Source organism: Drosophila albomicans, chromosome 2R (assembly GCF_009650485.2).
Source record: "Drosophila albomicans strain 15112-1751.03 chromosome 2R, ASM965048v2, whole genome shotgun sequence".
Taxonomy (NCBI): Eukaryota; Metazoa; Arthropoda; class Insecta; order Diptera; family Drosophilidae; genus Drosophila; species Drosophila albomicans.
The window spans coordinates 30,072,157-30,098,919 of record NC_047631.2 but is presented as its reverse complement, the minus strand read 5'-3'; the positions used below and the strand labels follow the sequence as shown (position 1 = coordinate 30,098,919).

Below are 26,763 nucleotides of genomic sequence, written 5' to 3'. Positions count from 1 at the left end.
ATTAAAGTATTATTTTAAATAAAGCAAAAAGACTTATTTGTGGTTATTAGAAAAATCCCGAGACACAGACCACACGATATTAATATGGAACACTTGCGCCGATTATTAAACACTTGACTCGCCAGCTATTAACATCTCTTGATTAGCAGCTACCTCGTTAGCACCCATAAAACGAGAGAGAGAAAGACGATGAGAGCGACGAAGAGCGGCAGAGAGAGGGAGAGAGAGAACGCGAGGCCCTAACCTAGGGTTCGTTTACTTCAAATCGACGTAACGTCAGCTAATTCCAGTGGCACCACCTCATCATCAGCCTCAGCGATAATGCGCAATCTACTGACTCACGAGCCTATCCGAAACTCGAGTCTCTGCTCGACTCTGAGTTACCTGTTCTCCATTTATGGACAACAATTGAGTAAGTTCGTCTGCACCTGATTTTCACCTTATCAATTATTGTTTTTATCAACTTTCATTGGGTTTATCTAATTGTAGTTTTCTCTAGAAAACAGTTCAACTGCAAAAAAAAGCTTATAAAGAGAAGTACTTCTAAACAATCCACAATGTTGCTAGAAAATGCTGAATCGCAAAAAAGTTTCGTATGGAAAATATTTCTAAACGATTTGATTGATATTCAAGGTCAAGAAAAGAAATTTATTGTGAAAAGTATTTCTAGCCAAACATTGATTATGAAGGTCGCTCTGCATTGAACAGCTGCGTATGTATAAAAAATAAATATAGAGATAGCAGCTACTATAATAAGATATAAAAAGTGAACTTTCATTATTACAAAAATTTGCTATTTAATGTTAAGATTTCTTTTAAAATATTTACAAATGAAATTAAGCTCTAAACTATTAATTATCACTTGACTACTATAACTGTCTTTCTTAATTTAATTAGCAACTTGAATTGTAAAAGCTTGTTGATGAGAACTACCCACCTAACCTATCAAGTACCAGGTATAATCACTGTCAAAAAATATAACCTTATCTCCGCGACTAGCGAATAGCGAATGGCGTTTGATAACAATGTAGTCCGAGACTGAGTGAAAGAGTGAAACATTCGGCAGCAGCGCGATCAATTGTGCTTCGTGATTCGCAACGGATTGTCGATAGTCGAGAGTATGTCGTCGAGCGAGGCAGCAACGCAGCAACGTGGTCACAGCAGCACCTCCCAAACAGGGGTCAATGTCGACGGTAATAAATCAAAATCATTGGCGCAAAAGGTGCGCAAGCGAGAGAAGAGTCAACCCAATCTTCAGGGCTATCTGCAGAAGTGGACGAACCTTGTCAAGGGCTTCCAACGTCGTTGGTTCGTGCTCGATCAAGGCGTGCTCAGCTATTACCTCGATCAGTCGGAGGCACATCAGCAATCGCGTGGCTCCATCCGATTGAAGGGCGCTCTCATTGAGCATGTCGATGCCTGCACATTTTCGGTGACGAACAGCAGCGGAGATCTTAACTTTCGCATCAAGGCAGCCTCGGAAGCGGAGCGTCAGACATGGATTGTAGCACTAGAGTTGGCCAAGGCGGGCACAGTGGAGGTGGCGTCACCTGCCAAGAGCAGCGAGGGCGGCAGATGTCGTCGCACTCGAGTTCCAGACAAACCCAACTATCCGCTGAGTTTGTGGAGCATTGTGAAGAACTGCATTGGCAAGGATCTGACCAAGATTCCCATGCCTGTTAACTTCAATGAACCGCTGTCGATGCTGCAGCGTTTGACCGAGGATTACGAGTACTCGGACATCTTGGATGTGGCCTCCAATTGCGAGGATGAGTGCGAGCAGCTGGCTTATATGGCCGCCTTTACAGCTTCGTCCTATGCAACATCCTCGAATCGCATTAATAAACCTTTCAATCCGCTGCTCGGAGAGACCTTTGAGTGCGATCGCATGGATGACTTGGGCTGGCGTTGCATTGCCGAGCAGGTGTCGCATCATCCGCCTATTGCGGCGCTGCACTGCGAGAGCAAGAACTGGCAGTGCTGGCAGGAGTTCACCATGACCAGCAAGTTTCGTGGCAAATACATGCAGGTGAGTCTTCCAGATGACGTAGACAACGTTGCCTCTACTAATCCTCTGCTTCTCCTAGGTCATTCCTCTGGGCACCGCTTTCGTGTCGTTCCCCAAGACAGGCACTCGTTACTCCTGGCGTAAGGTGACCACCACTATCAACAACATTATTGTGGGCAAACTGTGGGTGGATCAGGAAGGCGAAATGGAGATTGTGGATGCCAATTCACCCCAGGGCAGCAAGTGCATTCTCACCTACGTGCCCTACTCCTATTTCGGCCGTGAGCAACAGCGCAGCGTCAAAGGCGTCGTGCTCAATCGTCACAAACAGGCCAAGTGGCTGATTCGCGGCACTTGGGACGAGCAAATCGAAATAGCTCCTGTGCTGCGCACGCAAGGCACTCCGGACAATCCCAGCTACAGCACTGGTGCCTACAAGGTGGCCTGGCGACGACGTCCAGCGCCCGTGGAGTCCGAGAAGTACTACAACCTCACCACATTGGCGTGTCAGCTGAACGAACCCGAGGATGGTGTGGCGCCCACAGATTCGCGACATCGTCCCGATCAGCGACTGATGGAGCAGGGTTTGTGGGACGAGAGCAATCAGGAGAAGTTGCGCCTGGAGGAGAAGCAGCGAGCGGTTCGTCGGGTGCGCGAGGAGAAGGCAAAGCAAGGCTTCAAAGTCCCAGACTATCAGCCATTGTGGTTTAAGCGGGAGAACGCATCGGAGAACGCGATGCATGTGTACAATCATAAATATTGGGAGGCGAAGACAACACAAAGCTGGAGTGACTGTCCGGATATCTACTAATAGCAGTAAATCATCATCATGGCAATATCTAATCTTGAAATGGACAAAAAGGAAATAAGAAACAAAAAACAATGGAACAAAGAGAGGTTGTTGTGAGTAATATTGTTATGTGTTGTTTGTGGACAAATGAGAGTACCTTGAAGAAACTGGTGTTACAAATTTCTGCAATTTATTTTTAAAAGTATTATTTAAATAAAGCAACAATCTATCAACTACAAATTACTGCTGTGTGTGTGTGTGTGTTTGTTTTCTTGACGGTGGCGTCATCCAAAAGTTTGTTAATCCCCCGGAACATATTGGCTTCTTATCTTGGCGTTCTGATAAGAAGAAATTATGCTGGTCATGCTGGCAAAGGGGGAAAACTTTAAGTGTTCTCTGTCGTCTGCGACGGCACAAAGATATCCAGTGATTTGAGCAGCGCCTCCACCGATGGATCACGTCCCTGGAAGCGTCGGAATACCTCCGCCGTAGGCACTGAGCCACCGTAACTGAGGAACGTTTGCTTATAGCGTTTGCCCACGTTGGCGTAATGCTCATCGTTGCGCTGTTCGGCAAAGCTACTGGAGATGTCCGCTGCAATCAGTTTGGAATACAGATGACTGAAATGCGCAGCTGCCCAATCGCCAGCAAATATATCCGTCATGGAGCAGGGATGTGCATCCTTTTTGTCCAGTGGCATACACTGATAGACTGGCCACAATTTACGCACTACATCCAACCAAAAGGCGCCCGATCGATGCAGCTCCACATCGAGATCGGCGACATACAGCTCCTGACAGAGATTATAGCCAGCCAATTGGGTCTTGAGCAGACGCATCTTTTGCGCCAGCTTCGTGTCAATTACTTCATCGTTGCTATAATGTCCGGACAGAGTTTGCAGTACGGCAGCATCATCCAGGAAATTGCTCATCACATAACCGGAGACCTGTGAGGCATCCCACTCAATGTTGGAGAGTCCAGCGAGATCGCTGTAACCAGCTTGTGTCAACAGATGCTGCAACGCCGTTCCGAATGTCTTGAAGACCATTTGGAGGTCATCGTAGCCCAAGAGCGGCAGCTGACCCGGCTTGGGTTCTGTGAAGTTAAAGATGAGCGCACAGAGTGGCGTTAGATTCGCCGTTTTGTTGCTGTTCCGAATGCCCACCATCCAGCCATTGTTCTTGCCAAACTTGTGCTCCTTGGAATAGCAATCGACATAGAAGCCACCCACTGGTGTGGAGCTGTTGCTACTATCGCCATCGTAGACATTGTAGAACTTGACAGCCGGATGCCAGACCTCGGTTTTTGGCTGCTCCACAATGCGAATGTTGAAGAGTTTCTCGCTTAGCGTGAAGAGTCCCGAGAGCACACGTGGCAATGGGAAGAACTCGCTGATTTTGTGCTCCAGCAGTTGTTGCTCTTCCACCAGTTGCTTGCGACGCCAGTAGCTAACATCGTAGGCTTCCAGCTTGTGCTGTCCACCGCTGGCATTGGCAAATTGTTGCAGTTCCTCGAGCTGCACGCTTTGCGCTGGTCCCGCGAACTTTAGCAGCTTGGCAAAGATCTGCTTGAGATTGTCGACGCTGCCAATCATTTTGGTTTGCATCGACATCTCTGCATAGTTCGCATAACCCAGCAGATTCGCCTGTCGTCGACGCAGTCCACGTATTTTCTCCAGATGCGTGCTGTTCTCTAGGGATTTGTCCTGCTGCTGCGATGCTTTTAGCGCATTGGCGCGCCAGACATTCCAGCGTTGCATGCGATCCGGACAGTACTTGAGGAAGCCCTCGACGATCTGCGGCTGTAGAGTTACCTTCCAGGGTCCCTCAAGCGGCTGAGTTGGATCGCGTGCCGTTGCCTCCAGCAGCGTTTGAGGGAAATCGCGTACCAGCTGAAAATCGTTCACAACATGCGCGAATGCATGCACTGCCATGTTAACCTTGTTCTTGTAGTTGCCACGCTCTCTTCCCAGCTGCGTGAGCAGCTCTTTCAGACCATCCTGTCCATCTTTGTTCAAAGCCAGACCATTCAGTTTGCCCTCAAGTAAGAATTTTTGACGCAAGCGTTGCTCCGCTTCACCGTCTGCTGCCTCACCCTGTTGTTGCTGTTGTTGCAGAGCAGAGTACACTGTTTTGTTGCAGAACTTGGCGGCACGTGCATTGCGGGCACGTTCATGAATGTTCATATATGATTTCGTTGGAATCAGCGTGCTGTTTCCCAGATAGAGTGCTTTGGCCACACCCCAAGTGGTCTCTAGCGGTGCTGTGACCGCGTCCAGTTCGCTGTAGATGTCGACGCTGTGCAGCTGCTTGCCACTTTGTATGTCCTGCTCCAGAGCTTTGACGGTCTTCTCCACTGCCGCTGCTTGTTGTCCAATAGCGCCCAGACACATCTCGATGGTGATGTCACTGAAGGCAGGCAGTCCGTTGGGTGATAGCAGGCCATCGCCCAAGGGCCCTTCTTCGCCTATTTCAGGCACACTGCAAATATGCCGCTTATGAGGTTAACAAACAATTTCATTCATAATTTTTTGCATTGGAATTTTACACTTACAGCACAATATAGCCGGGCCGGTTTGTGGTCGTGTGTAGCAAGCGTTGCGCGGCATGGCGTTGACGCAATATGTTCAACATGTTCTCTAATTAACAACGTATTTACTAACTAATATTATTTACAATTCTGAAAAAAATGCGGTGCGGCCTAATTTTTCAACGGCCAGCGTTTACACAACACTCACAGCTGATTTCCACATGCTTCTTCTTCACCAGCAATGTGTAATGTGTTATCGATGTCATTTGGTGGCTGGAAAAACTATCGCTGTATATCATTCACACTACTCATAATTAAACATTTATGTTAGGTAAAGAGGTAATTGATTTATTTACCATGCGTTCCACGTCAAAATTTGTTGCTTTTCATTAATAAAACATTGTCTGGAATTTAAAATCGATTGCATGCTTCAACTACAGCTCAGCTGCCAAGCTATCGAATATTGAAATATGGCGCCCGCTTTAAAGTTTCAGTAGCTATCAGCTGTTTGCAGCCTGCTTCCCAATGTTATCATCTATTAAAACTTCGGTAGCGCTCATTACTTAATTGCTATCCAAAGCATATATTTTTTTATTTACATGCAATAAAAACTAATGGTAAAGTACAAAAAAATTACAATAATTGTAACATATGCAAATCAAAATGAAATGTAGTTTTTTTAAAGTACACTTAAAAATAACCTAAATAAAGTTAAAATCCTAAGCTTTTGTGTTTTCACAACCATTGTTGTTGTGAGACGACAGAGACAAGTCCTTAAAATTATTTTTGAGATCCTGTTCTACTACCTCCTCTTCTTCTTGTTTATATTTTTCTGACATACTCGTAGCATTATATTTACTTTCAACGGCATAGTGGAAATCTCCTCCCCAACTATATCCAGTGTTTGCAAAGTGCTGAAAAGTATAATGCACCCAATTCCGATAGATTATCGTTGTCTCTTGCATTGTAATAAGTTTGGCCAGTATGGAGCCATTCACTTTCGATGCATCCAAGTCCACCATCTTCGACAGATTGGCGAATCCTCTTTGAAAACATTGCTTCACATACATGACGCCAAACGAGTTCCGTCCAATGTTATTGCTGGGCGTGATAGGATCTTCAATAGTCAACATCGATAAGATGCCGTCGAAATTATATAGCAGTTCCGTCTTCTCCACACAGCCGCCATGTCTGCGCACCGATATGCCGTATTTGTAGAAATCAAACTTGCGTCCATAGTACTCTAGGAATTTGAGCAATAGTTGTCCCAGTTTTTTGTGAGTTTTGTAGCCGCTAGTGGCGATCGATGTCTCTAGCGTTTGTTTCTGCAGAAAGCTAATGCACATTAGTGTCAGTGCATAGGATGATACGCCACCCGTGTTGTAGACATCATTCACGCCCAGCTGAACTAAATATTGTTTCAATACAAGCACTAGTTTTGGCAACTCCGGAAATTGTTCGATAAACATTTTGACCAATTCGGCGGCTTTAACGCCCGATGTGGTATTGAATGAGATGTCGAATTTAATTTGCGATAATCGCTCTTTAAACTTAACGACTGGCACTCGTGCTTTGTCCACCACAATTATGTTATCTGCGACTCCGCGAGCATCTAAAGCATTTTTCAAATCCGTCAATGGTTGACCGCCTTGCCAATAGAAATTATTAACTGCGATATCGATATCGGAATTTGGTAAATTTAGACCGGTGCAAAAGGAACCGAAAACCTCGATAGACGCTTGAGGCCAAGTGCTTAGGACAACGCTTTCAACGCGACAAATCGCCTCCATACGCATCATATATTCGGTGGGCGTCGATATAATATAGTTGTAAAAATGTTCGATCTCATCATGCAGGGCATTGACGCCGCCACCATATTCGTAATTGCTTAACATCCATGGATGCTGCTCATCTGTTGTATTCATGCTAAACAAAAATGGAGGAATACAAATAAACTTTAGCAAATATAAGTGCCTCGCCATTTTTTTTTTTTTGCATTATATACATATAAATAATTGCATTAAATTCGGGGAACTTACTCAGTGTTTAAAAATTAGACCAAATTCTTAAGACGCGCAATTGCAACACGTATTTTGTTTTTGTCAATTTGTCGGCCGAATGTCAGAAGCAACACAAAAGACAAATCAGAAATTCTGCGCCGTTATTCCAGCGTTGCCACCTCGATCGAATTCTGCAAAAGCTATCGAAAAGGAAGCAAAATGTCGATAACGACAAAAAATCACAAAAGTTGGCACCCATTTTAAAATCCAAATTGGTTGCTCTTTAATTACTGCATTACTGGGTAGAAAATTAATTAAGTTACAGTAATATACACAAACACAACTCCAAATAAAAAAAAAAACGACACAGGCATTACACACTATAGTAACTAACAAATTGAACTTTGTATGCATCATTTAAGGAGGAACACCACTAGAAAAAATTGCGAAATATGCGCACAACCGCTTGAACCCAGCGCGGCACCTGTCGCTGTACAATCTGCCGCTCTGCCGTCGTTGACTTATCATAAAGACGATCCGCTTCCGCCTGCAGACGTTGCCGCAGATCCTTGTTATCAGTGACCAAACAGACTTGTGTCTCCAGATCGCGATTCACGGAGCGTTCGCCAAAATTAGAGGAACCGATTAACGTCAAGCTGGGCAAAGGCGTCTCGGGCAAATAGTACCACAGCCCTTTGGCATGATATGTCCAACCAGGTTGCTCATACTCAAAGAAATTGACACGGTGTTCCTGCTGGCGACGCACCAGACTCTCATAGAAACTTTTGGCTATCAGTGTATAGGCGGCAGGAATGCCACCCGCAGGTCCTTTGGCGCCCTGGAAGCCATTGGCCTAGAACGAACACAGGATGAGCTATTATAAATGTATAAGAATAGTTAATAGGCTGCTTACATTGGGATGCGCCATTAGAATGCTGCACTGCGCGAGGCACTTGTGTGTGATGGTGTCCATGTATTCTTGCGTCAAATTGAAGTAACCCGTGGCCAGCTTGAGGCGTGAGCCGGCTATGCAATTAGACAACAATTGCTTGGTTACCACACTGTCATGATGAATGCCCAACTGTCCCATCTCAAGCAAGGGAAAAATCCAAGTATCAGCTTTGCTGCTGTCTGTTGCCCTCAGCTGTAGCTGACGTTGATAGGCCTCCTGCACAAAGTTGGTAATACGCTCCTTAGCCAGTTTGATGAACTGCTCCTTGGTACCCTCATAGGGAAGAATGCGCCAACTACTATGCAAACCCTCCGTTGAATCCGCGCTCACAGCCAAACTAAATTCTTGCACTCGCTCAATAAATTGGGCGTAGAAATCGGCCAACGGTTTGTCCTCGATTAAAATGTATCGATCCTGTCGATTAGTGAAATAATCGTTGGACAAATTGGCGCCTGATATAATAACAGCATCGTCAATCAAATACACTTTCATGTGTTGTAGACCAAGCAATTCATTCCAGCGCGGTGGCGCCAATCTTTTGGTCATCCCACGCAAATCGGGCGTGTGATAGAGTGAGAATTGCACCTGATTGCCAAATTCACGTAGCAAAGGAAGCAACATTGTCTTGGAATTCGCGACTCCACGTGTGCCACGCGTAAAATCCAGCAAGACATTGAGTCGCAGTGATGATTCTGCTTGCAGGCTACGTCGCAACGTCTGCACTAAACTGTGCTCCAGTTTCCCTGTGCCCAGATATAAGCTGGCCAGCACAATGCGTTTTTTGGCTTGACTGCTGCGTTGCATCAGCGTTTGATAAAAGTGCTGAGGCTCATGGATCACTTGGATTTGTTCACCACGCAGTGGGAAACAGGGCGCCAGATTGTGCAACCAAGTGAGGCTGTCGAGTCCGGGTGCACCCGCGAAACCACCACATAGCAACTGCAACTGGTGCGGCGAGTGTGGCAGGCAGCCGAGCAAATCACTTTGGCTGACGGGACACAGCTCTTGTGTAAAGAGACGTCGCAGATAGAACATTTTCAATGGGGCGCCTTATTCTTTGTCAGCCACTCTGGCAATCTTCACTGTAGCTGTGTTGCCGTTTTCATTCATTGATTTGTTTTGAATTAACTGAAGTGTTTTTTTTTTTTTTTTTTTTACGAAATCATATCAAAATTACGTGCTTCTTGCTGGCGATTGTATCGATAACAGTACGATAGCTCGATTCATGTTTGTTTATATAAATAAATATTGGTCCCACCTCTTTTGCTTGCGGTTGGCATCCACTGTGGCAACTTTTAGTGTATAAATTCTCATTGATTAATTTGCTTTAACTACACTTCTTATTACTAATTTTTGAAATCAATGTAATAATGTATGATAACATAGGTATCGATTGCTGAAATGTATTTTTTGTAAAAAAAAAAAACAATGTAAACTCTTTGCAATGCTGCAGAAATTTGTTATTAGCTTGTTATTAATGCAAATTCAAAAGACAAATGGAATAGATATAGTAAATCTTGTAAAACTCAAATTTTATGTGCTTTATGCCATAACGCCTATCGATAACGGAGACACGTAAATAAAGAGTTATCGATGATTCATCGTAAACACCACTGACACAGCCAGCAATGAGCAAGAGCAACAGCAACAACAATAATCAGTGGAGAGAAGAAGCAGCAAGCAAAAGAAAAGCCAACGAAATCGAAAACTGCGAAAATATTTTTTTGTGCCTTTGTGCGCCACGAGTTTCTTCCAAAGCGCACAGCATTCAGCACAGCCACAGCACATACTGCAGCTTATAAATGTGAACGCAAAAGGATTGCAATAAATAACAACAAAAACAAGTGAGGTGTAGAAGAAAAAAAGTAATCGAATTCCAGTTCTCCTGAGTAGAGTGCAACGCAACCAACTTCAAGTGCGTGCAGCCAGCAACAACAATCAAGAGCGCAAGCGAGAGAGAGAACGAGAGCGTGAGCCCGTTTTGCTTTTTTTTGTTGCTTTTGTTGCCTTTTCTTTTTAACACACACTAAAAATTTGATAGAAAGAAAATTCGAAAAAAAAACATAACAAAACAGCAAACATGTCGTGGACTGAGAAAGTGGATCCAGAGCTGATCTTTACGAAGCAGGAACGCATTGGCAAAGGCTCCTTCGGCGAGGTTTTCAAGGGTATCGATAATCGCACGCAGCAGGTGGTGGCTATAAAAATTATCGATCTCGAGGAGGCCGAGGATGAGATCGATGACATACAGCAGGAGATTATGGTGTTATCACAGTGTGATTCCCCGTATGTGACCAAATACTTTGGCTCATTCTTGAAAGGCACCAAACTATGGATCATTATGGAATATTTGGGCGGCGGTTCCGCATTGGATCTGATGAAAGCGGGCAGCTTCGAGGAAATGCACATTGGCATCATTTTGCGTGAGGTCCTCAAAGGTCTCGACTATTTGCACTCTGAGCGCAAGCTGCATCGTGACATCAAGGCAGCTAATGTCCTTTTAAGCGAGTTGGGTGATGTGAAACTGGCGGATTTTGGTGTTGCTGGTCAGCTAACAAATACAACGTCCAAGCGCAACACTTTTGTGGGCACACCCTTCTGGATGGCACCGGAGGTGATCAAGCAGTCGCAATACGATTCAAAGGCGGACATCTGGTCACTGGGCATCACAGCCATTGAATTGGCTAAGGGAGAACCGCCCAATTCGGAGCTTCACCCGATGCGTGTGTTGTTCTTGATACCCAAGAACAATCCCCCACAGTTAACTGGTAATTACACCAAGTCATTCAAGGACTTTGTGGAGGCCTGCCTCAACAAGGACCCCGAGAATCGTCCCACAGCCAAGGAGCTGCTCAAGTATCCGTTCATTAAGAAGGCCAAGAAGAATGCTTATCTTATCGATCTAATTGATCGTTTCAAGAAATGGAAGTTGTCAAAGGGCGACGAGAGCGAAACTGAATCGGAGAATTCCGACTCTGACTCGGATGCCAAGCAAAGTGGCAACGGTGGCAGCAGTCACGATGAACCCTGGATTATGACGGTCAAAGGACTGCACATCAATAGTGCTCCACGAGCGGGTGTCAACAGTTTCCAACTGCAGGAGCATGAGCTGACCATGCAGAAGCTAATGGCGACAACACATTCGCCCTCGAGCAGCGGCAATAATGCAGCACAGACGCACGCCGCATCTGGCAGCAGCAGCAACAGTATTGGAGGTGCCGTCACAGCGGCGACAGCAGCGTCGAGCAGCGATGCAACAACGCTCAACTCCAGCAGCAGCGGCAGCAGCAACAATAATAACAACAATAACAACAGCAACAACAACAACTTGAGCAGCAAACATGCCACAACCACAATGCTGAATGCACCGCTAAGCGGCGGAGGAGGCGGCTCAGGTGTTGGAACTGGAGGCACAAGCAATGCGGCAGCTTCTAAGATGTTGCAAGTGAGCAGCTCGACATCGGCCAACGAGCTTCTGATGCAGAAACGTGCCAGCTCCAAGCCAGAGTTGCGTCAATCACGTTCCGTGGCGACTCTCGATCAAGTGGAGGAGCGTCGTGCCTCTTTGGGCCTGCCTTTGAGCCTGGATCATCATCATCAACAGCAGCAGTTGCAACAGCAACAACAATTGCAACAGCAGCAACAACAGTTGCAACAGCAGCAGCAACGTCGCAGCAGCAATCGTGAATCATTCCATGCAACCAGCGCCAACAATGTGAGCAACAATCATGCAGCTGAACACCACAACGATTCCTCCTCCTCCTCGACGACTTCCAAACAGCTGCAAAGCCAACAGCGTTTGGTGCATCACACGAACAGCGCTTGCCTAAACAATGTCCTGTTCCCGGTGCTGAGCGACATTCAACGCAAATATAACAGCAGCTCCAAGAATTTGCAGGGTATGCATGGCGTCGGTGTTGGCAGTGATATTGGGGATCTAAAGTCCGTCTTCGAGCTCGCTGAACGCTCCAGTCCCGGCGTGAGCGATTTGTTTATGAAGGAACTGATCCACATGCTTGTTCCTGGTTATTCCGAAACGCGCATCAATAACATTATGGAACGCGCCATACGCAATCGCAAATAGAGCTCTGAGATGATGATGATGGCAACCAAATTCCAAAACAAAAAAATATATATATATTCTATATACTTACTATACAATGTTAAAACGAAGACCCGACAGCAAACAGCAACCAACATATTCCGACATAGTGGCCAACGGAGCAACAAGCAAAGCAGCGTTAGACTTATGACAACAAAAAAAAAAAACAAAAACGAAAGTTTATATATATAAAATACATGTATGTATGTACGTATTGCAACTGAGCCAAATTACGGCAAATGTTTATTCAAAACAGTTATTTAGGCATATAATATGTATTCGTTTGTTTATCTGCAATATTAATATTATTAATATAATGTAAAACATATGCAACTTACAAATAAATGAAAATTGCAAAAGTAATCGTTTTTAAATTTTGCGCCCAATATGGTTGTGAGTTGCCGATAAACAATGTAAAGGGAAAACGATAAGTGTTACCAATTCTAAAAAAATTAGGTTTGCAAATAATAATCAACTTTAGTGGATGAAATTGAGCAATTAAAAGGAAAGCATTCTTCAAAAGTTTTAAATTGTTTTTTTTTTTATTTACGTAACCCACAAAATAAAAACTTGCTATTAAAATTGCATGCAATTCATGTGGAGGAGAAACGATAAGTTTTCTGTTGAAAAAATATGATTGATAACATCTTAACTAAAGCTATCTGAAAAAGATACAAATATTTCAGTAAATTTACTTTGATAAACTAAAATAATATCAACCATCAAAAATAGACGTTCTAATATTAATAAAACGTAAAACACAAAAAATAAAAGTACACTCAATTTAAGTGGTGGCGGAACGATAAGGACTGCCAATTAACAAACGATAAGTGATATCGATAGGTCTTTCAAAAACGAAGCTAACTGGATCCGCACGAGAAGTTTGTGCAATTTGACTTTGGTCAATTTAATAAATAAAATAAAAAATGTCCTTTGGGCTTGATGCGGAATCGCTGGAGACGCTCACCTTCGAACGATCCAAAACTTGGTCGAATTTTTTAAAGGTTTATTAAATCTAAATCTCCTTTTTCAGAGCTTCTAATATATTTTGTTTTTGTTGTTGTAGTGTTGCGAGGAAATTAAAAATGGAGATGAAATTGATGTGTCGCAATTTGAAAGTATATTCGATGATCCGGGTACCGAGGAGCAGGACGAAGAATCCATGATGGAGTTTGAAGAGGCCGAAGAAGATGATGTCGAGGACGACATAAATACAACACATCACATGACGAAAGCGCAATTAACACAGTTGCTAACCTGCGGCACCAATAAGGAAATTCTCGACCAAACAATGCCCATAGTGGAGGAACATAGGCGCAAGTGGAAGGAGGCGGGCTTGGACCGCATACTCAACACATTCGATGCCCATCAGATCGAAGAACATGTGGGTGGGTGGATGCGACGCAATAATAGTTGCTATATTGGACCTTCTCCTAAGGCATCAGCATTATCAGAGTACTACAAGCACCATGAGCTGGTCGAAAGCGAGGAGGAGGAGGAGGAGGAGACCGAGCAGACAGTCCTCTACATGCGTAACAGTTGTAAACGCTCGGCCAGCAAGAAATGCCAAAAAAGTCCACGCACAGCCGTTAAAATGTATCGCACTCTGCCCCCGATGCACAGTGAACGGCGTGCCCAATATGCTGCCTGGCAGCTGAGCGAAGAGCAGGAGCAACGTAAGCACATGCGATCGATGATCCAGCAAAGCAAAGAGCGACATCGGCGACAGCGCGAACGTGAGCTAATCTTCCACACGAGTCCACGACACTATTCGTGCAGCATGGTGCACAAAATGCGCAAGCATCGCGACTACTCACGCTTATTGCCAGCATCGTTGTCCAGCGAGGAAGAACTGGAGAATAGTCTCTGCGAATGCGAGTCCTGCAATTCGACAACTGCTGCTCATTCATACTATTCGTCTTATCGCAATAACTATCATAGTCGCAGTATGCGCGATCCATATCTTCGTGATCATCATCATCGGCGTGAGCAGCGTTACGCATTGGAGTCGCGATCGTTCTCCAACAATGTGTATTGCAAGCGCAGCATGCGACATCAGCTGCAGCGTCAGCACGCCTTTGACCATGATCGTCGTCCGCGCTTGGTAGAGAGCAAATGTGGATGCTGCAATAGTGGGCGACTCTGCTCGAAAGTGGTGCACCTTGCTAACAGCTCAACGGAGGAATGGGTGGTGGAGAACAAAAGCAGTCCTGATGCCTACGCTTTTGAGACACCCAAGCAGAGTTCTTCACGTGGGAAGACACCTCTTAAAATGAGTACAACACGCTCCAAGGCGCCTGTTAAAACAAAAATCAAAACTATTGACGAGGAACTGTTGTTTGAGCCACCCAAAGTAAACTTTGGCAATAACGTCAAGACGAACATTAGAGCAAAAATGAAATCAATTGAAGAAGAACGTCTCATTGAGCCACCCAAAGCAACATTTTTCAACAATTTCATGGCGCCCATTAAATCAAAGAGCAAAGCAGTTGAAGAAGATATGATTTTTGAGACACCCAGAACAACAGTTGGCAACAGCTCCAAGGCGCCAATTAAAGCAAAGTCAAAGGACGAAGAACTTTCAGAGGAATTTGTTTTTGAACCACCTAAAGTAAAATTGGGCAACAAATCGAGGGCACCAATTAAATCAAAGAACAAGGAAATTGAAGAAGATATGCTTCTTGAGACACCCAAAGCAACAATTGGGAACAACAGCAAGGCGGCAATTAAAACAAAGTCAAAGGACAAAGAACTTGCAGATGAATTCCTTTTTGAGCAACCTAAAGAAAAATTGGCTAAACAATCCAAGGCGCCCATTAAATCAAAGAGCAAGGCAGTTGAGGAAGATATGCTTCTTGAGACACCTACAGCAAATGTTGTCAACAGCTCCAAGGCGCCAATTAAAGCAAAGTCAAAGGACGAAGAACTTGCAGAGGAATTTGTTTTTGAACCACCTAAAGAAAAATTGGGCTACAAATCGAGGGCACCAATTAAATCAAAGAACAGGACAGTTGAAGAAGATATGCTTCTTGAGACACCCAAAGCAACAGTTGGCAACAGCTCCAAGGCGCCATTAAAGGCAAACTCAAAGGACAAGGAACTTGCGGAGGAATTGCTTTTTGAGAAACCCACAGCAACATGTGGCAACAACTCTAAGGCACCCAATCAAACAAATATGAACGATATTGATGAAGTATTATTTAAGCAACCCATTTCAGTAACCAGCAATACAAAATCCAAGCCAAAGCCTACTGTATCGTTCTCCAATGCTGTAGAATCCGTGCCAAGCACATCAAAGGCATCATCGAAATCCAAAGCTCAGAAGAGTTTTAAGAAGGAGCAACAATTGCCGACAAATGATGTTCAAAATTCTGTGGCCAGTCCACCAAAGTCGACGCGCAAACCCAGAGCTCTGAAGGAGCAGCCACTTTCAAGTGCTCCAAATGAAGCGATGAAGCAAGATAATGAATCGCCACCAACGCCTGAGAAACCAATCAGTAAGGCTAGGGCCACTAGAGCCGCCAAAGAACCAAGGCAAAAGAAGCCAGTAACTAAAACAGCCAAAAAAGTGGCCAAATCGAGAAAGAACCAAAAGGAAATAGATGAAGATGAACTGGACGAAGAATTCAAGCGAGCCTTGGTGCTGTCGGAGCAAGCTTATGTGGAGGAGCAAAAAAAATCGAAGTCACAAGCAGCTGACGAAACCGAGTCGCCGCAGCTACCGGAGCAATCGATGTTTAACAATCAAAGTGTGGCATGCAACTCCACGGCACTGAGCAATGACACAGCGTGCGGACGCACTCTTAAACCACAAAAGAATAGAGTCAACTCGAATGTCTGCATTGATCTCTGTTGTCCAGACAGCTCTCGAAATGATATACCAGCTGATACGGACTGCACCATGGTTACATCGACGACGACAGGATGTGATGAAACAGTTGCTGCTGCTGCCAAGCGACCGCAGTTGAAGATATCGAAGAAAGGTGTGCTCCTGTATGAGCCACAGAATACAGTTGAAAACAGTCATAGTGAAAGTACTATTTCAAACAAAAGTACTGCGAACTTTACGCTTTCAGAGCATACTTTGAGCCCCATTATTGGTAAACATAAAGCCCGCAAGTTTTTCAAATACTACACGGGCAGCTGCAGCTTTGATAGTCGCTGCTATGTTTATTATTGTCCACCGAAAAAATTGTTGAATGCCTTGAACACCGATTCCAAGTCCTTAGATTTAGATTTAGATTCATCCGGTTCTAGCAGTTGCGACGATGATTTGGAAATACTGGCAGGCTTGGGCGTCATTTACACCGAGATAGATAAAGGCAACGGGGACGTTTGACTCGTTTGACAATTAAATTATTATTTAAAAGACCACGATTGTTTCAAATAATTTTAAGATATATCCACTTTTTTTCTTTGTATATCTCATAATTATAATAAAAAAATCCGTTACCACCTAATAAACTTGTCTACATGTAAATTAAAAAGTATCTTACAGAACAAAAAATATCCGTTTTGTTTGCTTTTGCTCGAAATTATTTTGCTTTCTATTCGGATAATTAAATCCAACTTTGTTGCTTGTATATCTCATAAATATAATAAAAAAAATCCGTTACCACCTAATAAACTTGTATACGTGTAAATTAAAAAGTATCTTACAGAACAAAAATACCCGTTTTGTCTCTTTTGCTCGAAATTATTTTTCTTTCTATTCGAATAACAATATTTGCTTGTTTAGCCTTTGGTTAGTTCCATATTGCTTTACTTATAGGCATTGTGCCGTTCCGCTTGCAAGTGCCCGGCTAGCTCAGTCGGTAGAGCATGAGACTCTTAATCTCAGGGTCGTGGGTTCGAGCCCCACGTTGGGCGAAAGTAAACTTTTTGCATTTTTAATTTTTGTTTGTAAAGAATATGTACGTCGTGGGTCAAAGTTTTTAAAATTAATTTATATTTATTAAATAAAACAAAAAAAGAATGAGTGTTTCTCAAGGTTCTACCGAGATTTGAACTCGGATCGCTGGATTCAAAGTCCAGAGTGCTAACCATTACACCATAGAACCGTGCTGACAGCCCAGGTCTTAGTTAAATACATTTGACAGTAAACATGTCCACAACAATAAAAACCAACAAAATTTGAGAATTGTCGACCTTTTTTTTATTATCGGTAAGATTGGAATTTAATAAAGAAGCATTACTTGTGTGTGATTATTTCACGTATTTGAAAATGAAGTAAAAAAAATTTAAAAAAAAATGTACTTTCTTCATACAGGTTCTACCGAGATTTGAACTCGGATCGCTGGATTCAAAGTCCAGAGTGCTAACCATTACACCATAGAACCTCGATGTAGATGGATTGCTAAAACAGCCTTTTATTATTGTTGGTTTGCTGTCAGTGTTGAATAATCGATTTTGGTTTAAATTTGTATGATATTTGCAGAAGGGCTGTTTCCAAGTGTGAGGAGGAGAAAGATAGATATGCGCACATTGCCATTTGAAAATATACCGATATACCGATTTTAGGGGATTTTGTATATTTAGCATCTTTTTTTAAATGTAAATTTAAAAATGCGAAGTCACACATTGCTTTTAAATTAAATTGTACTTTATGAAATCAGAGAAGTAAATACTTCATACGATTTTAGTGTATTTTTCGTCGTTAAGGAACAAAGTAATTTGTTTGATCAATAACAACATAGCAATTCACATCAAAAAACCTGAGAGTGCCAACATTGAATAAATTTGTTATTATTTTTCAAAGCAAATTAATATTTCAAAATGGAAAAAGAAAAGCCCCTTTTGCAAAAATACAATATACCATTAAACCATTTAGACTTTGCTTACATAAAGGAATGCAAAAGTGCGCGAGAAATGGAAAAAATCGTAAAGATTTTGCGTTCCGGCGAAGAAGGTTATTTTCCCGACTTGATGCGGTGTGCCGAAGAAAAACTAAAGGAACTAAAACCCGATAGCAAATTGTTTCGCTTCGAGGAAGCTATTCGCAGTAGCAGTGTATTGGATAAAAATGAGCTAAAACCCATATATGTAAGTATGTGAGTTGATTCAGAGAATAATTAATAATTAGAAATTCTTATAGGATTGGAATGACGACATAAAGACAAAGGACAGCGCACTGAACGAGCTGAAAGAGGAAACGAATGACGACGATGCCTCGGGCATGCCGCCTGTGCGTACGCCTTGCAAGATAGATGTGGACAAGCCGAATAATGAATCCAAGCCCAAAACAGATTCATCACAAAAGGCAAATGAAAAGTCAACGGCGAAAACGAATGAACAGCGTATCAAATCAACGGATTATGGGAAATGGGATAAATATGATCCGGATGAGGAAATACTACGCATGGATTTGGAAGAGGAACGCACTAAAGAGCAGGCGCAAATTAAAGTTAAAAAGATGGCACCCCTGATTAAAGAGGAACTTCCAAACATCTGTGAACAGTCGGTTGAGGAGCAACGACTGCAGTGCCAACTCAAGAAGCTGAGTCATCTGGAGCGTGAACAATACGGCGAGAAGTGAGTAACACATGATCCCCAATAAATCCCTTAGTCATAATTATTATAAAATACAGGCATCGACTGCGTGGAAACGAGTACTTCAATGTCAAGGAGTACGACAATGCTATTAAGGAATACACTCGCTCTATAGTTTATGATCCAGAGCATGCAGCTCGTTCCTATAACAATCGCGCCTTATGCTGTGAGTTTGCTTCAAGTGTCCTTTATAAGCAAATCTTCAATTTCCTTCTCTTCTGATAGATATAAAGCTACAAAATTATCTGGCTGCTATAGATGATTGTGAAGGCTGCTTGAAGTTGGAACCGGACAATGTGAAAGCTCTACTTCGTCTGGCCGATTCCAATTTTGCTCACGGCAGACGTCGCGAGGTGATTTGAAATGTTTATTTCACATTTGTATAGTTTGATTTATCAATATCCCAATTTTGCAGTCCCACGACATCTATCAACGTGTGCTGAATGTTGATCCCAATAATGCCAACGCTCTCAAGGCTCTTGAGCAGCTGCGTGCTCAGCTAGGAGAACTAGCTCCAGCTCATGCCACACGCATGATCATCGAGGAGCTGCCAGTGGAGAAACCAAAGCCCAAGGCACAAGTTAAACCGATTGCAAAACCCACAAAACCAGCCAAGGAATACGATTTGGCCGAGTTGGTAAAACCAAATCGTGTGGTTAAGAGTAAAATGCTTAGCGCCGCTGAAGCTTTGGGTGGAAAACTGAAGGGCAGCAAGACAACCGAACAAAAGAATCCACAGCATTCACAGAATCCACTCCTGATCCATCCACAGATGCCCTCGGCACAGCCTGAACTGCGTCTGCCTCACGGTAATAATAACAACAACAATATGGGCAACAAAAAGTTGCTTATACAAGAACTGTAGACAGGAAGGAAATGTAACGACTGATGAAGAATTGCAATTTATTATGTATTAAATAATGACTATGTGATTAAATGCATGTGAGTCAAATTGCGTGTTTTTCATTTATATAAAAAGTATCGAGCTTTTTTCTTGACAAATTAACATATGCTACAAATATTATACTTTTTTTTTTATAGAAAAGCGCATTTTAGAAAAATGTATAAAGCAAAAATAGTCCAAAAATTAAAATTGTATATATTAGTAATGAGTAAAATGATCTTGCATCAATTTTACTTTAAAACTCTTATATTTGTTCTTTACATTGTTATTCCTTACATCCCAAATTTTTTGTGATTTGCAATACAATCTGTTTTGTAAATTTTCTTTTCCTATTATTCAAATAAAATGTTCTAATGATTATAAATGCCATATGATTGGTAATCTCTTTAAAAAAGGATCCGTTAGTCTCCTCATTATTCTTTCATTTGCCAAACAATCCCTGAATATATCTGCCAACAATTAGAAAAGGTCGCTGTTCGAAGGCTTTTTTAGTTTCGGGTGTGATTTCCACCTATAACAAAAATTGAATGAATTTCAATTCAGTTTGCTGTGAAATTTGAGACAAAAAATTACCTGATCACCATTCAACCGATTGACGATTGTCACACAAATATCAGCTGCCTTGACACCAGCTTGCAGCGTCAGCGAGGATAACATTGTGGCCTCCATTTCAATGTTGCGTATGCCCAGCTTATGGCACTCCTTGAGGAACTCCAACTTGGCCGCATCGTCGTATTCACAAACAGCGCCATCGATGCGGCCTTGACCTGCAAATATTATGAAATGGATGAGCGTAAGTCATAGCATATCTTTCTCAAGCTATTATTTACCTTCGTAGAAACAGTCTGTAGACATGGTGTTGGCTATAATGGTGTCAAAGCCATCTTCGCTGCGGTTGCCATGCTTGAGAATGTCTTGGATAACTTGCTCAGGGAAATAAGCTGGTCGCACAACACGCTTGCCGAGAATAGGCTGCAAATTAATGAAGAAAAAATAAATTTAAAGATTTTTGTGAATACTCAACTTTACTTACGATCTCGTGTTCATTGCGCAAGTAACCGTTGAAGGCATTCTTGGTGACCACCACGGTGCCTGGAGCAACGCCAACGCCACCGCAAGTGCCGATGCGTATGATGACGGGATCCTGGCACTTGGCATACTTCAGCAGCTTCAATAACTCGTGCAGCACCACAGAGGCAGTGGAGGACCCAACACCATGGCTGGCAAGCAGTACAGGACCTTCTTTGAAGAGTGCATAGCGATGTCCTCCTGCAGCGAGATCAATTGGTTCGCTGGTGTCCGAATTGCCGAGCACATTACGCAGATATAAAGCCAAATCACGCATACGCGATGAGGTACCGCCCATGCAAACCACCTAAGAAGGAAGTAGTTAGTACTTTGATTTATTTATAAATGCAATTCTAATTTACCTTCACATCGCCAAATTGTTGCTGAATATCGCTGGCATCAACAGTATTGGCTACATTGATGGTCAGATGGTATAAATAATCCGAAGACATGTTCTTCAAATTGGGATTTTTCAGTTCAACGCTGTGAAGTGAAGATTACATACTTTAGTACTTAACTCTTTACTCTTTTTCATGATATGTGGTCCAGTTGATCTAATAAACTATCAAGTATAATTTAAGCATTAATACATTGTTAAGTGAACTCGTATAGAATATTAATTGGTCGAGTTAATTTAGTACTATTCATCTGTTGGTTAATATATAAACGCTTGCATTTTCTATAAGAACGTTAAACCAAAAATTTGCATCTTTTGGTTTTTATAGTATAATGAAAATATGATTCAAAATTGAATTATATATTTTTGCCACTACACAAGCGTTCTACATTATTGATTAAATTTATAGCTAATATCCACAATTTATTTAGCGGTTCTGATAGTCGATAAGATACTTACGGTGAATAAGACTAAGAAAAGAGTATATAAAACATAAAAAAAAACATATATATAAAACATATATATATATACATAACACTGTAACTATCATTTATGATTGCACATAATTCTCAAGAATGCAGATCACGTAATTGCATTTCAATGCCACTTAACCGATAAGAAAAACGTGTAGTATATATTATAGGAGCACACACTTTACTTACCCTTTCGACATATTGCAACTTTTGCTTTTCTATTTGAAAAAAAAAAGAAATTATCTCACTTTATTAAAAGTGCATTCGCCAATTAGAAATACAAAATCGTTAATTGATAATTTCGTTATCAACAGATTGTCACGTTTTCAACGAGTTGAGAGCTATTTAAAAGTGAAGCGACGCACGAATTTTGTCAACTTATTTGCTCATCCAAAATCTTTATATACACACCCGGTAATATCTATAATATTTTTTAATATACAATGAGCAACAACAAAAGTATAAGTATTCTCGTTCTTATCACGCTTGCGTAATTTTAGTTGACTTTAAATAGCCACCGTGTAAGAAGTGATCACGACGAACGCTCGCAAAGAACTGAGCAACCTGGTCGGTCAGTCGATCCCATGTGCTTTCTACTATTTATTGAGTTTCACGATTGCTTCTTGTTGGCTCTCATGTAATGTGGCGTATGTTAGTAAACTACAACATATGTTAAATACAAAGAGTGTGCTCGACGGCGGGATACCTGCTAGATATTCTCAAAGAATACAATACATTGTGTGGTTAACATATTTAGAACATCTGAAAGATATTATTAATAGCACCTAAAGCATTAACATTAAGTGAAACGAATCATCGAATGCTAAATGAAATATATGTTTAAATAATGCATTACTGAATTATTTTGGTGATTTATTTTTATATTTGTGTACCCGTAATATACAAACTAAAGAAGAAAATTTATACAACAGGCAGCAGAAAGCATTATCGAGCTAATGAAAGTGTATTTCTTTCTGGAACAGAACCTAGATGATATATGTAGATTTAAGAGACTATAGAATATATAACTACTCTTTCTTTTCCTCACTTTTTATATATGCCTGAAGATCGATGTTGTTTTATAATTTAGTCACGTGCGCTACGTGTTACACCTCGAATTCAAAATCTACAATTGTGTTTCGCTTTATTTGTATTTTCAATTATCACATAGCCATAATACCCTTCTATTCTATGACTGGCGGGTATACGAAATTCTTTGGTGTCGCATGTTGTGCAGCTTAAACTGGTTACTGCCTACGATAGGTGCATTCGGAAGTTATTCAATCTAATTTGAATAAATTCTTTTTGTACTCGTAACTCACTAACTAGTTTAGTTTGTCAACATTTTTAATTCATTTCAGTGCTGGCCGAAAGAGACTTTTAAAATTCTTTTAACAGATTTATTTGAATTAATAAATCCTAATATTATTTAGACATTACCTATTGATCACAAAATTAATGTAAAAATGTGTTTTAAAATTCTGAGGAAATTTGCATACTTTCATTGTCTTTGCTACAAAAACTTTTGTTGATTTAAAATTTTTAAATGTAACACAATGAATGTTTGTTTATACAAGTGATACATAAACACATAATAAATAAATAATATATGCTGTTAAATTCTTAACAATAAGAGGGCGAGTTTACTGATCTCTGAACAAGATAATTGAAGATTGTCAGATTTTAAGATTATCAGAACTTAAAAATATTTGATCGTATCCCACAAAGTAAACCCATACAAAATGTAAGCAATTATAAAGTACTATTATACTTTATTAAATTTCTAATTTCATTTCGTATTTTCGATGTAAATTAAAATATCATTGAGAAGCAAATATGTTTATAACGCGATTTTACTTTATACGTTCCATTTCTTCTACAATGTCAATTTCAAATACAATTAATTATTCATCGCCAGGCTCAGGTTGTTCAATAGACTGATTTTGCTCAAGGGGCTGAGCTTGCTGTGCAGGTTGAACTTCTTGTGCAGGTTGAGCTTGATCTCCTCCAGCGCAATCGCAGGACTCGGATCCACTGCAATCCTCGTCACCGATGTCAAAGAGCACTTTTTGCATGTACCGAGCAATCAAAGTCTGTGGTCGCGAGTCCCACTCCTTAAGTATTTCAAGTGGCGTGGTTATCTGAGGGGAAAAGTTAAGTACTGGAAAAGCAAGTCGAGGACTTGGAGATAACACACCTGATCACTCTCTAGGCGATCGAGGATGGTTACACAAACGACGGCAGATCGAATACCAGCTTGATTTGTTATCGCAGCGAATGCTGTGCTCTCCATCTCCATATTGAGAACTCCCTGCCCCGCGACTTGCTCGAGGAATGCCTTCTTCTTCTCGGGAGTGTAGGAGCAAAAGGCACCGTCTAATCGAGATTGACCTTCGTAGAAATCATTGGCACACAGAGTTTTGCCAATGATCGTATCGTAGCCATCATGACAGGGATCCGATAATGACTTCAGTTCTTGAGCCAAATCCCGATCCAGTTTAGTAGGACGCAGCTCGGGAACTGTGTGTACGACAACCTCGTGAACGGGTCTCAACTGACCATCAAGTGCCTCGGATGTGATGACAACACTGCCGGGTTCAACGTTAATGCCACCCGAAGTTCCCATTCGAAAGAAGACAGGATTTTGACACTTGGCATGATGCATTAATTTGATGAGTTCATGCAACAAAATGCTAATCGATGGTCCACCAATGCCATGGCTAGCACACAACACTGGACCAACCTTATACAAGGCATAACGGTTAGCATCTTCTGCCAGATCTTTTAGCTTGACGCCAGAGTTCATCTTCAGACCAATCTCCTTCATGATGAAATTGGCAAACTTCAGCATGCGTGCTGCGGTTCCTCCCATGCAAACAAACTGTGAACTGTCATCAGTGAACAAATCTAGAAATATTGCATTGGATTAACTCACGCGCACATCGCCAAACATTTTGGGAAAGTCTGTTGTATCCGTGCTTAAAGCTAAATGGTATAAAATATCTGGATTGAGGCACTCGATATAGGGATTCATGTTAGACATTGTACTCTCCGGTGGTACTTCCTCCTTTGCCTCGCAACCTTCCTTGATATGCTTGATGAGGGTGTCGATTCGTTTATTTTGAGCCTTCATCATTGCTGCACGCTTAGAGTTATAATAGAGATTGGTGGAACTATTTCCTTACTCACCTTTTAGTTCACCGACATCTTTGGCCAACGAAGATGTGCATGACGCCATTGTTTCTGTATTTTTTATAGAATTTTATTCGAATAAGATCTAAACCAATAATTTGTTTGAAATTTTAAAAAGTACTCGAAATGTCAGTTTGATTTGATTTAACCACATGAACTCAAAATTTTGATGTTGTGAATACTAATTATTTTTGAGCTCTGTGTAAAAATGAAAAGTGCTAAAATTATTGTACCATCTATTTAGCATTAGGACAATGACCTTATCAATGGTAAGCCAAGCCTTAATAATTGAGTTCGTATCTCACGCTCTTCACCTTAATTACCCTTTAACATCCGACCGCGAACAAATGTCCGTGGCGTCGAGGTAGAGTGTCTGGCTATGAATCAGAGGTATGTGGGTTCGACTCCAGGAGCGAATTTTTTTTAATTTTAATAGTTTTTTGATATCAGATTTTTTCCATTCTTGAATTAGTAAAAACTTCAAAAAATACGTTTGCTATGTATAATAAACCTTAATGAACTCATTTTAAACCATTTCTATTATGTTTTCAGCGTGTTTTTTTTTCATTTATTTAAATTTGTATTTTGTAGAATTGAATAAGAGTAACTTCTGTTTGGTATAGTGTTATGATTAGCAACATTAACAAATGTTTAGGAATTACAATACAATACGTGTAATAGAATAATTTATGAAATCTTATTATACGATCAGAGAGATACATACATACATTAATTATTATTATTAATATTTTATTTTTTTTTGGTTTATCTCATTTTATTTTAGAATATGCAACATAACAATTAACAACGTTTTATTGTTTTATTTTTTTCGTATTCTTTCGTATTTTACTTTATTATTGAAGTGCAATCAACAACAATTTCAAATTGAATGCATTTTGAAACACAACGTCACATTGAGTTTATTTGTAATTGGTTTTCGTTCAGCATTTGTAAATGAATGTCATTCATTCATTCATATGATTTTGGGTTTTTTTGTTTAAATAAGCTAATGAGAGGCTGGATATACATACAGAGATACGAGTAAATACATATGCATAATGTGGAATCTAAAGAACTTAATGCGAATCTAAACTAAGGAATGTTCAAACATTTTGTATACATAAGAGTTTGGTTTCGACATCGACTGTGTCCAAGGTAACTTGAAAATTAAATCAAATACAATGTAGTTACATATATATATATATGCCCCTGATCCTTTCATTTGTGCACTAAATTTGGCTAATAGCTTTTACTCATGGGCCTGAGATTCCTGCTGTACCAGCTTGAAGCGTCGGGGCGACTTAATAGATCCCTGATGCCCAAACAACGACTTCAGCTGGCCATGCTGGGCGAGCACCTTGCGTATGTATCTGGAGACAAGTATCTGTGGCCGTTGCTGCCACTCATGCATGACCTCCTTGGGGGCGTTGACCTGATCGCCATTGAGGCGATTCAGCAGGGCCACACAGACGACAGCGGCCTTGATGCCCGCATGATGAGTCAGCGCCGCAAAGATGGTGCTCTCCATTTCGATGTTAACAACGCCATGATCGCGCAGCTTCTCCAGATATGTCATTTTGTCCGATTCGCTGAACTCACAGAAGGCGCCATCGAGACGTCCCTGACCCTCGTAGAAATCGTTTGTGCAGAGGGTCTTGCCAATGATGGTGTCATAGGGATCATCTGAGCTGGCCAGCGATTTGAGTTCACGTGCCAACTTCTTGTCCAACTTAGCTGGACGATGCACGGTCTCGCCGAGAATTGTCTGCAGACAAGAAAAAACCCAATTAGAGAGAAAG

At 41.5% G+C, this 26,763-nt stretch overlaps 10 protein-coding genes and 3 non-coding genes across 17 annotated transcripts in view; 5 read left to right on the top strand and 8 right to left on the bottom strand.

Annotated features, from left to right (window-relative positions):
* The first annotated feature begins 871 nt into the window (after window positions 1–871).
* On the top strand, window positions 872–2,866 carry LOC117576547 (oxysterol-binding protein 1-like). Its single transcript, XM_034261384.2, has 2 exons — window positions 872–2,029; window positions 2,088–2,866. The coding sequence occupies exons 1-2, from the start codon at window positions 1,121–1,123 to the stop codon at window positions 2,817–2,819; spliced, it is 1,641 nt and encodes a 546-aa protein (XP_034117275.1). The 5' UTR covers window positions 872–1,120; the 3' UTR covers window positions 2,820–2,866.
* A 100-nt stretch (window positions 2,867–2,966) lies between these two features.
* On the bottom strand, window positions 2,967–5,569 carry LOC117576544 (oligopeptidase A). Its single transcript, XM_034261382.2, has 2 exons — window positions 5,352–5,569; window positions 2,967–5,278 (listed from the first exon to the last, which is right to left on the bottom strand). Exons 1-2 carry the CDS (start codon window positions 5,429–5,431, stop codon window positions 3,184–3,186), a joined length of 2,175 nt encoding a protein of 724 aa, XP_034117273.1. The 5' UTR covers window positions 5,432–5,569; the 3' UTR covers window positions 2,967–3,183.
* Window positions 5,570–5,882: 313 nt separating this feature from the next.
* LOC117576549 (inactive non-canonical poly(A) RNA polymerase protein Trf4-2) lies at window positions 5,883–7,442 on the bottom strand. 2 transcript variants are annotated; one of them, XM_034261388.2, is made up of 2 exons: window positions 7,367–7,442; window positions 5,883–7,282 (listed from the first exon to the last, which is right to left on the bottom strand). In XM_034261388.2, exon 2 carries the CDS (start codon window positions 7,250–7,252, stop codon window positions 6,047–6,049), a length of 1,206 nt encoding a protein of 401 aa, XP_034117279.1. In that variant the 5' UTR covers window positions 7,253–7,282; window positions 7,367–7,442; the 3' UTR covers window positions 5,883–6,046. The 2 variants fall into 2 exon arrangements, with proteins under 2 accessions (XP_034117279.1, XP_034117278.1); XM_034261387.2 differs by having other exon boundaries at window positions 5,883–7,253.
* A 146-nt stretch (window positions 7,443–7,588) lies between these two features.
* On the bottom strand, window positions 7,589–9,664 carry LOC117576548 (CDP-diacylglycerol--glycerol-3-phosphate 3-phosphatidyltransferase, mitochondrial). The gene is made up of 2 exons (XM_034261385.2): window positions 8,241–9,664; window positions 7,589–8,180 (listed from the first exon to the last, which is right to left on the bottom strand). The coding sequence occupies exons 1-2, from the start codon at window positions 9,312–9,314 to the stop codon at window positions 7,761–7,763; spliced, it is 1,494 nt and encodes a 497-aa protein (XP_034117276.1). The 5' UTR covers window positions 9,315–9,664; the 3' UTR covers window positions 7,589–7,760.
* Window positions 9,665–9,913: 249 nt separating this feature from the next.
* On the top strand, window positions 9,914–12,483 carry LOC117576546 (serine/threonine-protein kinase svkA). The gene is made up of 2 exons (XM_052007537.1): window positions 9,914–10,249; window positions 10,321–12,483. Exon 2 carries the CDS (start codon window positions 10,360–10,362, stop codon window positions 12,361–12,363), a length of 2,004 nt encoding a protein of 667 aa, XP_051863497.1. The 5' UTR covers window positions 9,914–10,249; window positions 10,321–10,359; the 3' UTR covers window positions 12,364–12,483.
* Window positions 12,484–13,223: 740 nt separating this feature from the next.
* LOC117575062 (uncharacterized) lies at window positions 13,224–17,020 on the top strand. Of its 2 annotated transcripts, XM_052007535.1 has the most exons (3): window positions 13,224–13,385; window positions 13,448–14,987; window positions 15,336–17,020. In XM_052007535.1, the coding sequence occupies exons 1-3, from the start codon at window positions 13,308–13,310 to the stop codon at window positions 16,718–16,720; spliced, it is 3,003 nt and encodes a 1,000-aa protein (XP_051863495.1). In that variant the 5' UTR covers window positions 13,224–13,307; the 3' UTR covers window positions 16,721–17,020. The 2 variants fall into 2 exon arrangements, with proteins under 2 accessions (XP_051863495.1, XP_034115040.1); XM_034259149.2 differs by having other exon boundaries at window positions 13,448–17,020.
* Window positions 17,021–17,177: 157 nt separating this feature from the next.
* Window positions 17,178–17,250, top strand: Trnak-cuu (transfer RNA lysine (anticodon CUU)). The gene has a single exon. It is a non-coding gene; the product is annotated as a tRNA-Lys (tRNA).
* Window positions 17,251–17,369: 119 nt separating this feature from the next.
* Window positions 17,370–17,441, bottom strand: Trnaq-uug (transfer RNA glutamine (anticodon UUG)). The gene has a single exon. It is a non-coding gene; the product is annotated as a tRNA-Gln (tRNA).
* Window positions 17,442–17,648: 207 nt separating this feature from the next.
* Trnaq-uug (transfer RNA glutamine (anticodon UUG)) lies at window positions 17,649–17,720 on the bottom strand. Its single transcript has one exon. It is a non-coding gene; the product is annotated as a tRNA-Gln (tRNA).
* A 345-nt stretch (window positions 17,721–18,065) lies between these two features.
* On the top strand, window positions 18,066–19,908 carry LOC117575852 (sperm-associated antigen 1). The gene is made up of 5 exons (XM_034260272.2): window positions 18,066–18,423; window positions 18,476–18,912; window positions 18,969–19,096; window positions 19,156–19,283; window positions 19,346–19,908. Exons 1-5 carry the CDS (start codon window positions 18,157–18,159, stop codon window positions 19,793–19,795), a joined length of 1,410 nt encoding a protein of 469 aa, XP_034116163.1. The 5' UTR covers window positions 18,066–18,156; the 3' UTR covers window positions 19,796–19,908.
* Window positions 19,909–19,914: 6 nt separating this feature from the next.
* On the bottom strand, window positions 19,915–22,326 carry LOC117575853 (uridine phosphorylase 1). Its single transcript, XM_052007283.1, has 7 exons — window positions 22,184–22,326; window positions 21,962–21,990; window positions 21,265–21,385; window positions 20,868–21,209; window positions 20,665–20,806; window positions 20,408–20,601; window positions 19,915–20,345 (listed from the first exon to the last, which is right to left on the bottom strand). Exons 2-7 carry the CDS (start codon window positions 21,970–21,972, stop codon window positions 20,256–20,258), a joined length of 900 nt encoding a protein of 299 aa, XP_051863243.1. The 5' UTR covers window positions 21,973–21,990; window positions 22,184–22,326; the 3' UTR covers window positions 19,915–20,255.
* Window positions 22,327–23,621: 1,295 nt separating this feature from the next.
* On the bottom strand, window positions 23,622–25,105 carry LOC117576395 (uridine phosphorylase 1). The gene is made up of 4 exons (XM_034261109.2): window positions 24,962–25,105; window positions 24,708–24,910; window positions 23,970–24,653; window positions 23,622–23,913 (listed from the first exon to the last, which is right to left on the bottom strand). The coding sequence occupies exons 1-4, from the start codon at window positions 25,008–25,010 to the stop codon at window positions 23,677–23,679; spliced, it is 1,173 nt and encodes a 390-aa protein (XP_034117000.1). The 5' UTR covers window positions 25,011–25,105; the 3' UTR covers window positions 23,622–23,676.
* A 693-nt stretch (window positions 25,106–25,798) lies between these two features.
* LOC117576396 (uridine phosphorylase 1) overlaps window positions 25,799–26,763 on the bottom strand; it is a 239,162-nt gene continuing 238,197 nt past the window's right edge. For all 3 annotated transcript variants that reach the window (XM_052006970.1, XM_034261111.2, XM_034261110.2), the window contains one exon: window positions 25,799–26,729. In XM_052006970.1, the coding sequence (XP_051862930.1) occupies window positions 26,214–26,729 (516 nt within the window). In that variant the 3' untranslated portion in view covers window positions 25,799–26,213. The remainder of the gene's footprint in view (window positions 26,730–26,763) is intronic.

Coding starts and splice junctions, on each gene's coding strand:
- LOC117576544 (XM_034261382.2), bottom strand. CDS start 5,431: ATGTTGAACATATTGCGTCAACGCCATGCCGCGCAACGCTTGCTACAC. Junction 5,279..5,351: donor CGGCCCGGCTATATTGTGCT/GTAAGTGTAAAA, acceptor GCATATTTGCAG/TGTGCCTGAAATAGGCGAAG.
- LOC117576395 (XM_034261109.2), bottom strand. CDS start 25,010: ATGGCGTCATGCACATCTTCGTTGGCCAAAGATGTCGGTGAACTAAAA. Junction 24,654..24,707: donor AAATGTTTGGCGATGTGCGC/GTGAGTTAATCC, acceptor GACAGTTCACAG/TTTGTTTGCATGGGAGGAAC. Junction 23,914..23,969: donor ATCGCCTAGAGAGTGATCAG/GTGTGTTATCTC, acceptor TTTTCCCCTCAG/ATAACCACGCCACTTGAAAT.
- LOC117575062 (XM_034259149.2), top strand. CDS start 13,308: ATGTCCTTTGGGCTTGATGCGGAATCGCTGGAGACGCTCACCTTCGAA. Junction 13,386..13,447: donor CTTGGTCGAATTTTTTAAAG/GTTTATTAAATC, acceptor TTGTTGTTGTAG/TGTTGCGAGGAAATTAAAAA.
- LOC117576546 (XM_052007537.1), top strand. CDS start 10,360: ATGTCGTGGACTGAGAAAGTGGATCCAGAGCTGATCTTTACGAAGCAG.
- LOC117576548 (XM_034261385.2), bottom strand. CDS start 9,314: ATGTTCTATCTGCGACGTCTCTTTACACAAGAGCTGTGTCCCGTCAGC. Junction 8,181..8,240: donor TTCTAATGGCGCATCCCAAT/GTAAGCAGCCTA, acceptor TGTTCGTTCTAG/GCCAATGGCTTCCAGGGCGC.
- LOC117575852 (XM_034260272.2), top strand. CDS start 18,157: ATGGAAAAAGAAAAGCCCCTTTTGCAAAAATACAATATACCATTAAAC. Junction 18,424..18,475: donor ATGAGCTAAAACCCATATAT/GTAAGTATGTGA, acceptor AAATTCTTATAG/GATTGGAATGACGACATAAA. Junction 19,097..19,155: donor TAACAATCGCGCCTTATGCT/GTGAGTTTGCTT, acceptor CTCTTCTGATAG/ATATAAAGCTACAAAATTAT.
- LOC117576547 (XM_034261384.2), top strand. CDS start 1,121: ATGTCGTCGAGCGAGGCAGCAACGCAGCAACGTGGTCACAGCAGCACC. Junction 2,030..2,087: donor TTCGTGGCAAATACATGCAG/GTGAGTCTTCCA, acceptor TGCTTCTCCTAG/GTCATTCCTCTGGGCACCGC.
- LOC117576549 (XM_034261388.2), bottom strand. CDS start 7,252: ATGAATACAACAGATGAGCAGCATCCATGGATGTTAAGCAATTACGAA.
- LOC117575853 (XM_052007283.1), bottom strand. Junction 20,807..20,867: donor TGCGCAATGAACACGAGATC/GTAAGTAAAGTT, acceptor ATTAATTTGCAG/CCTATTCTCGGCAAGCGTGT. Junction 20,346..20,407: donor ATCGGTTGAATGGTGATCAG/GTAATTTTTTGT, acceptor TTTTTGTTATAG/GTGGAAATCACACCCGAAAC.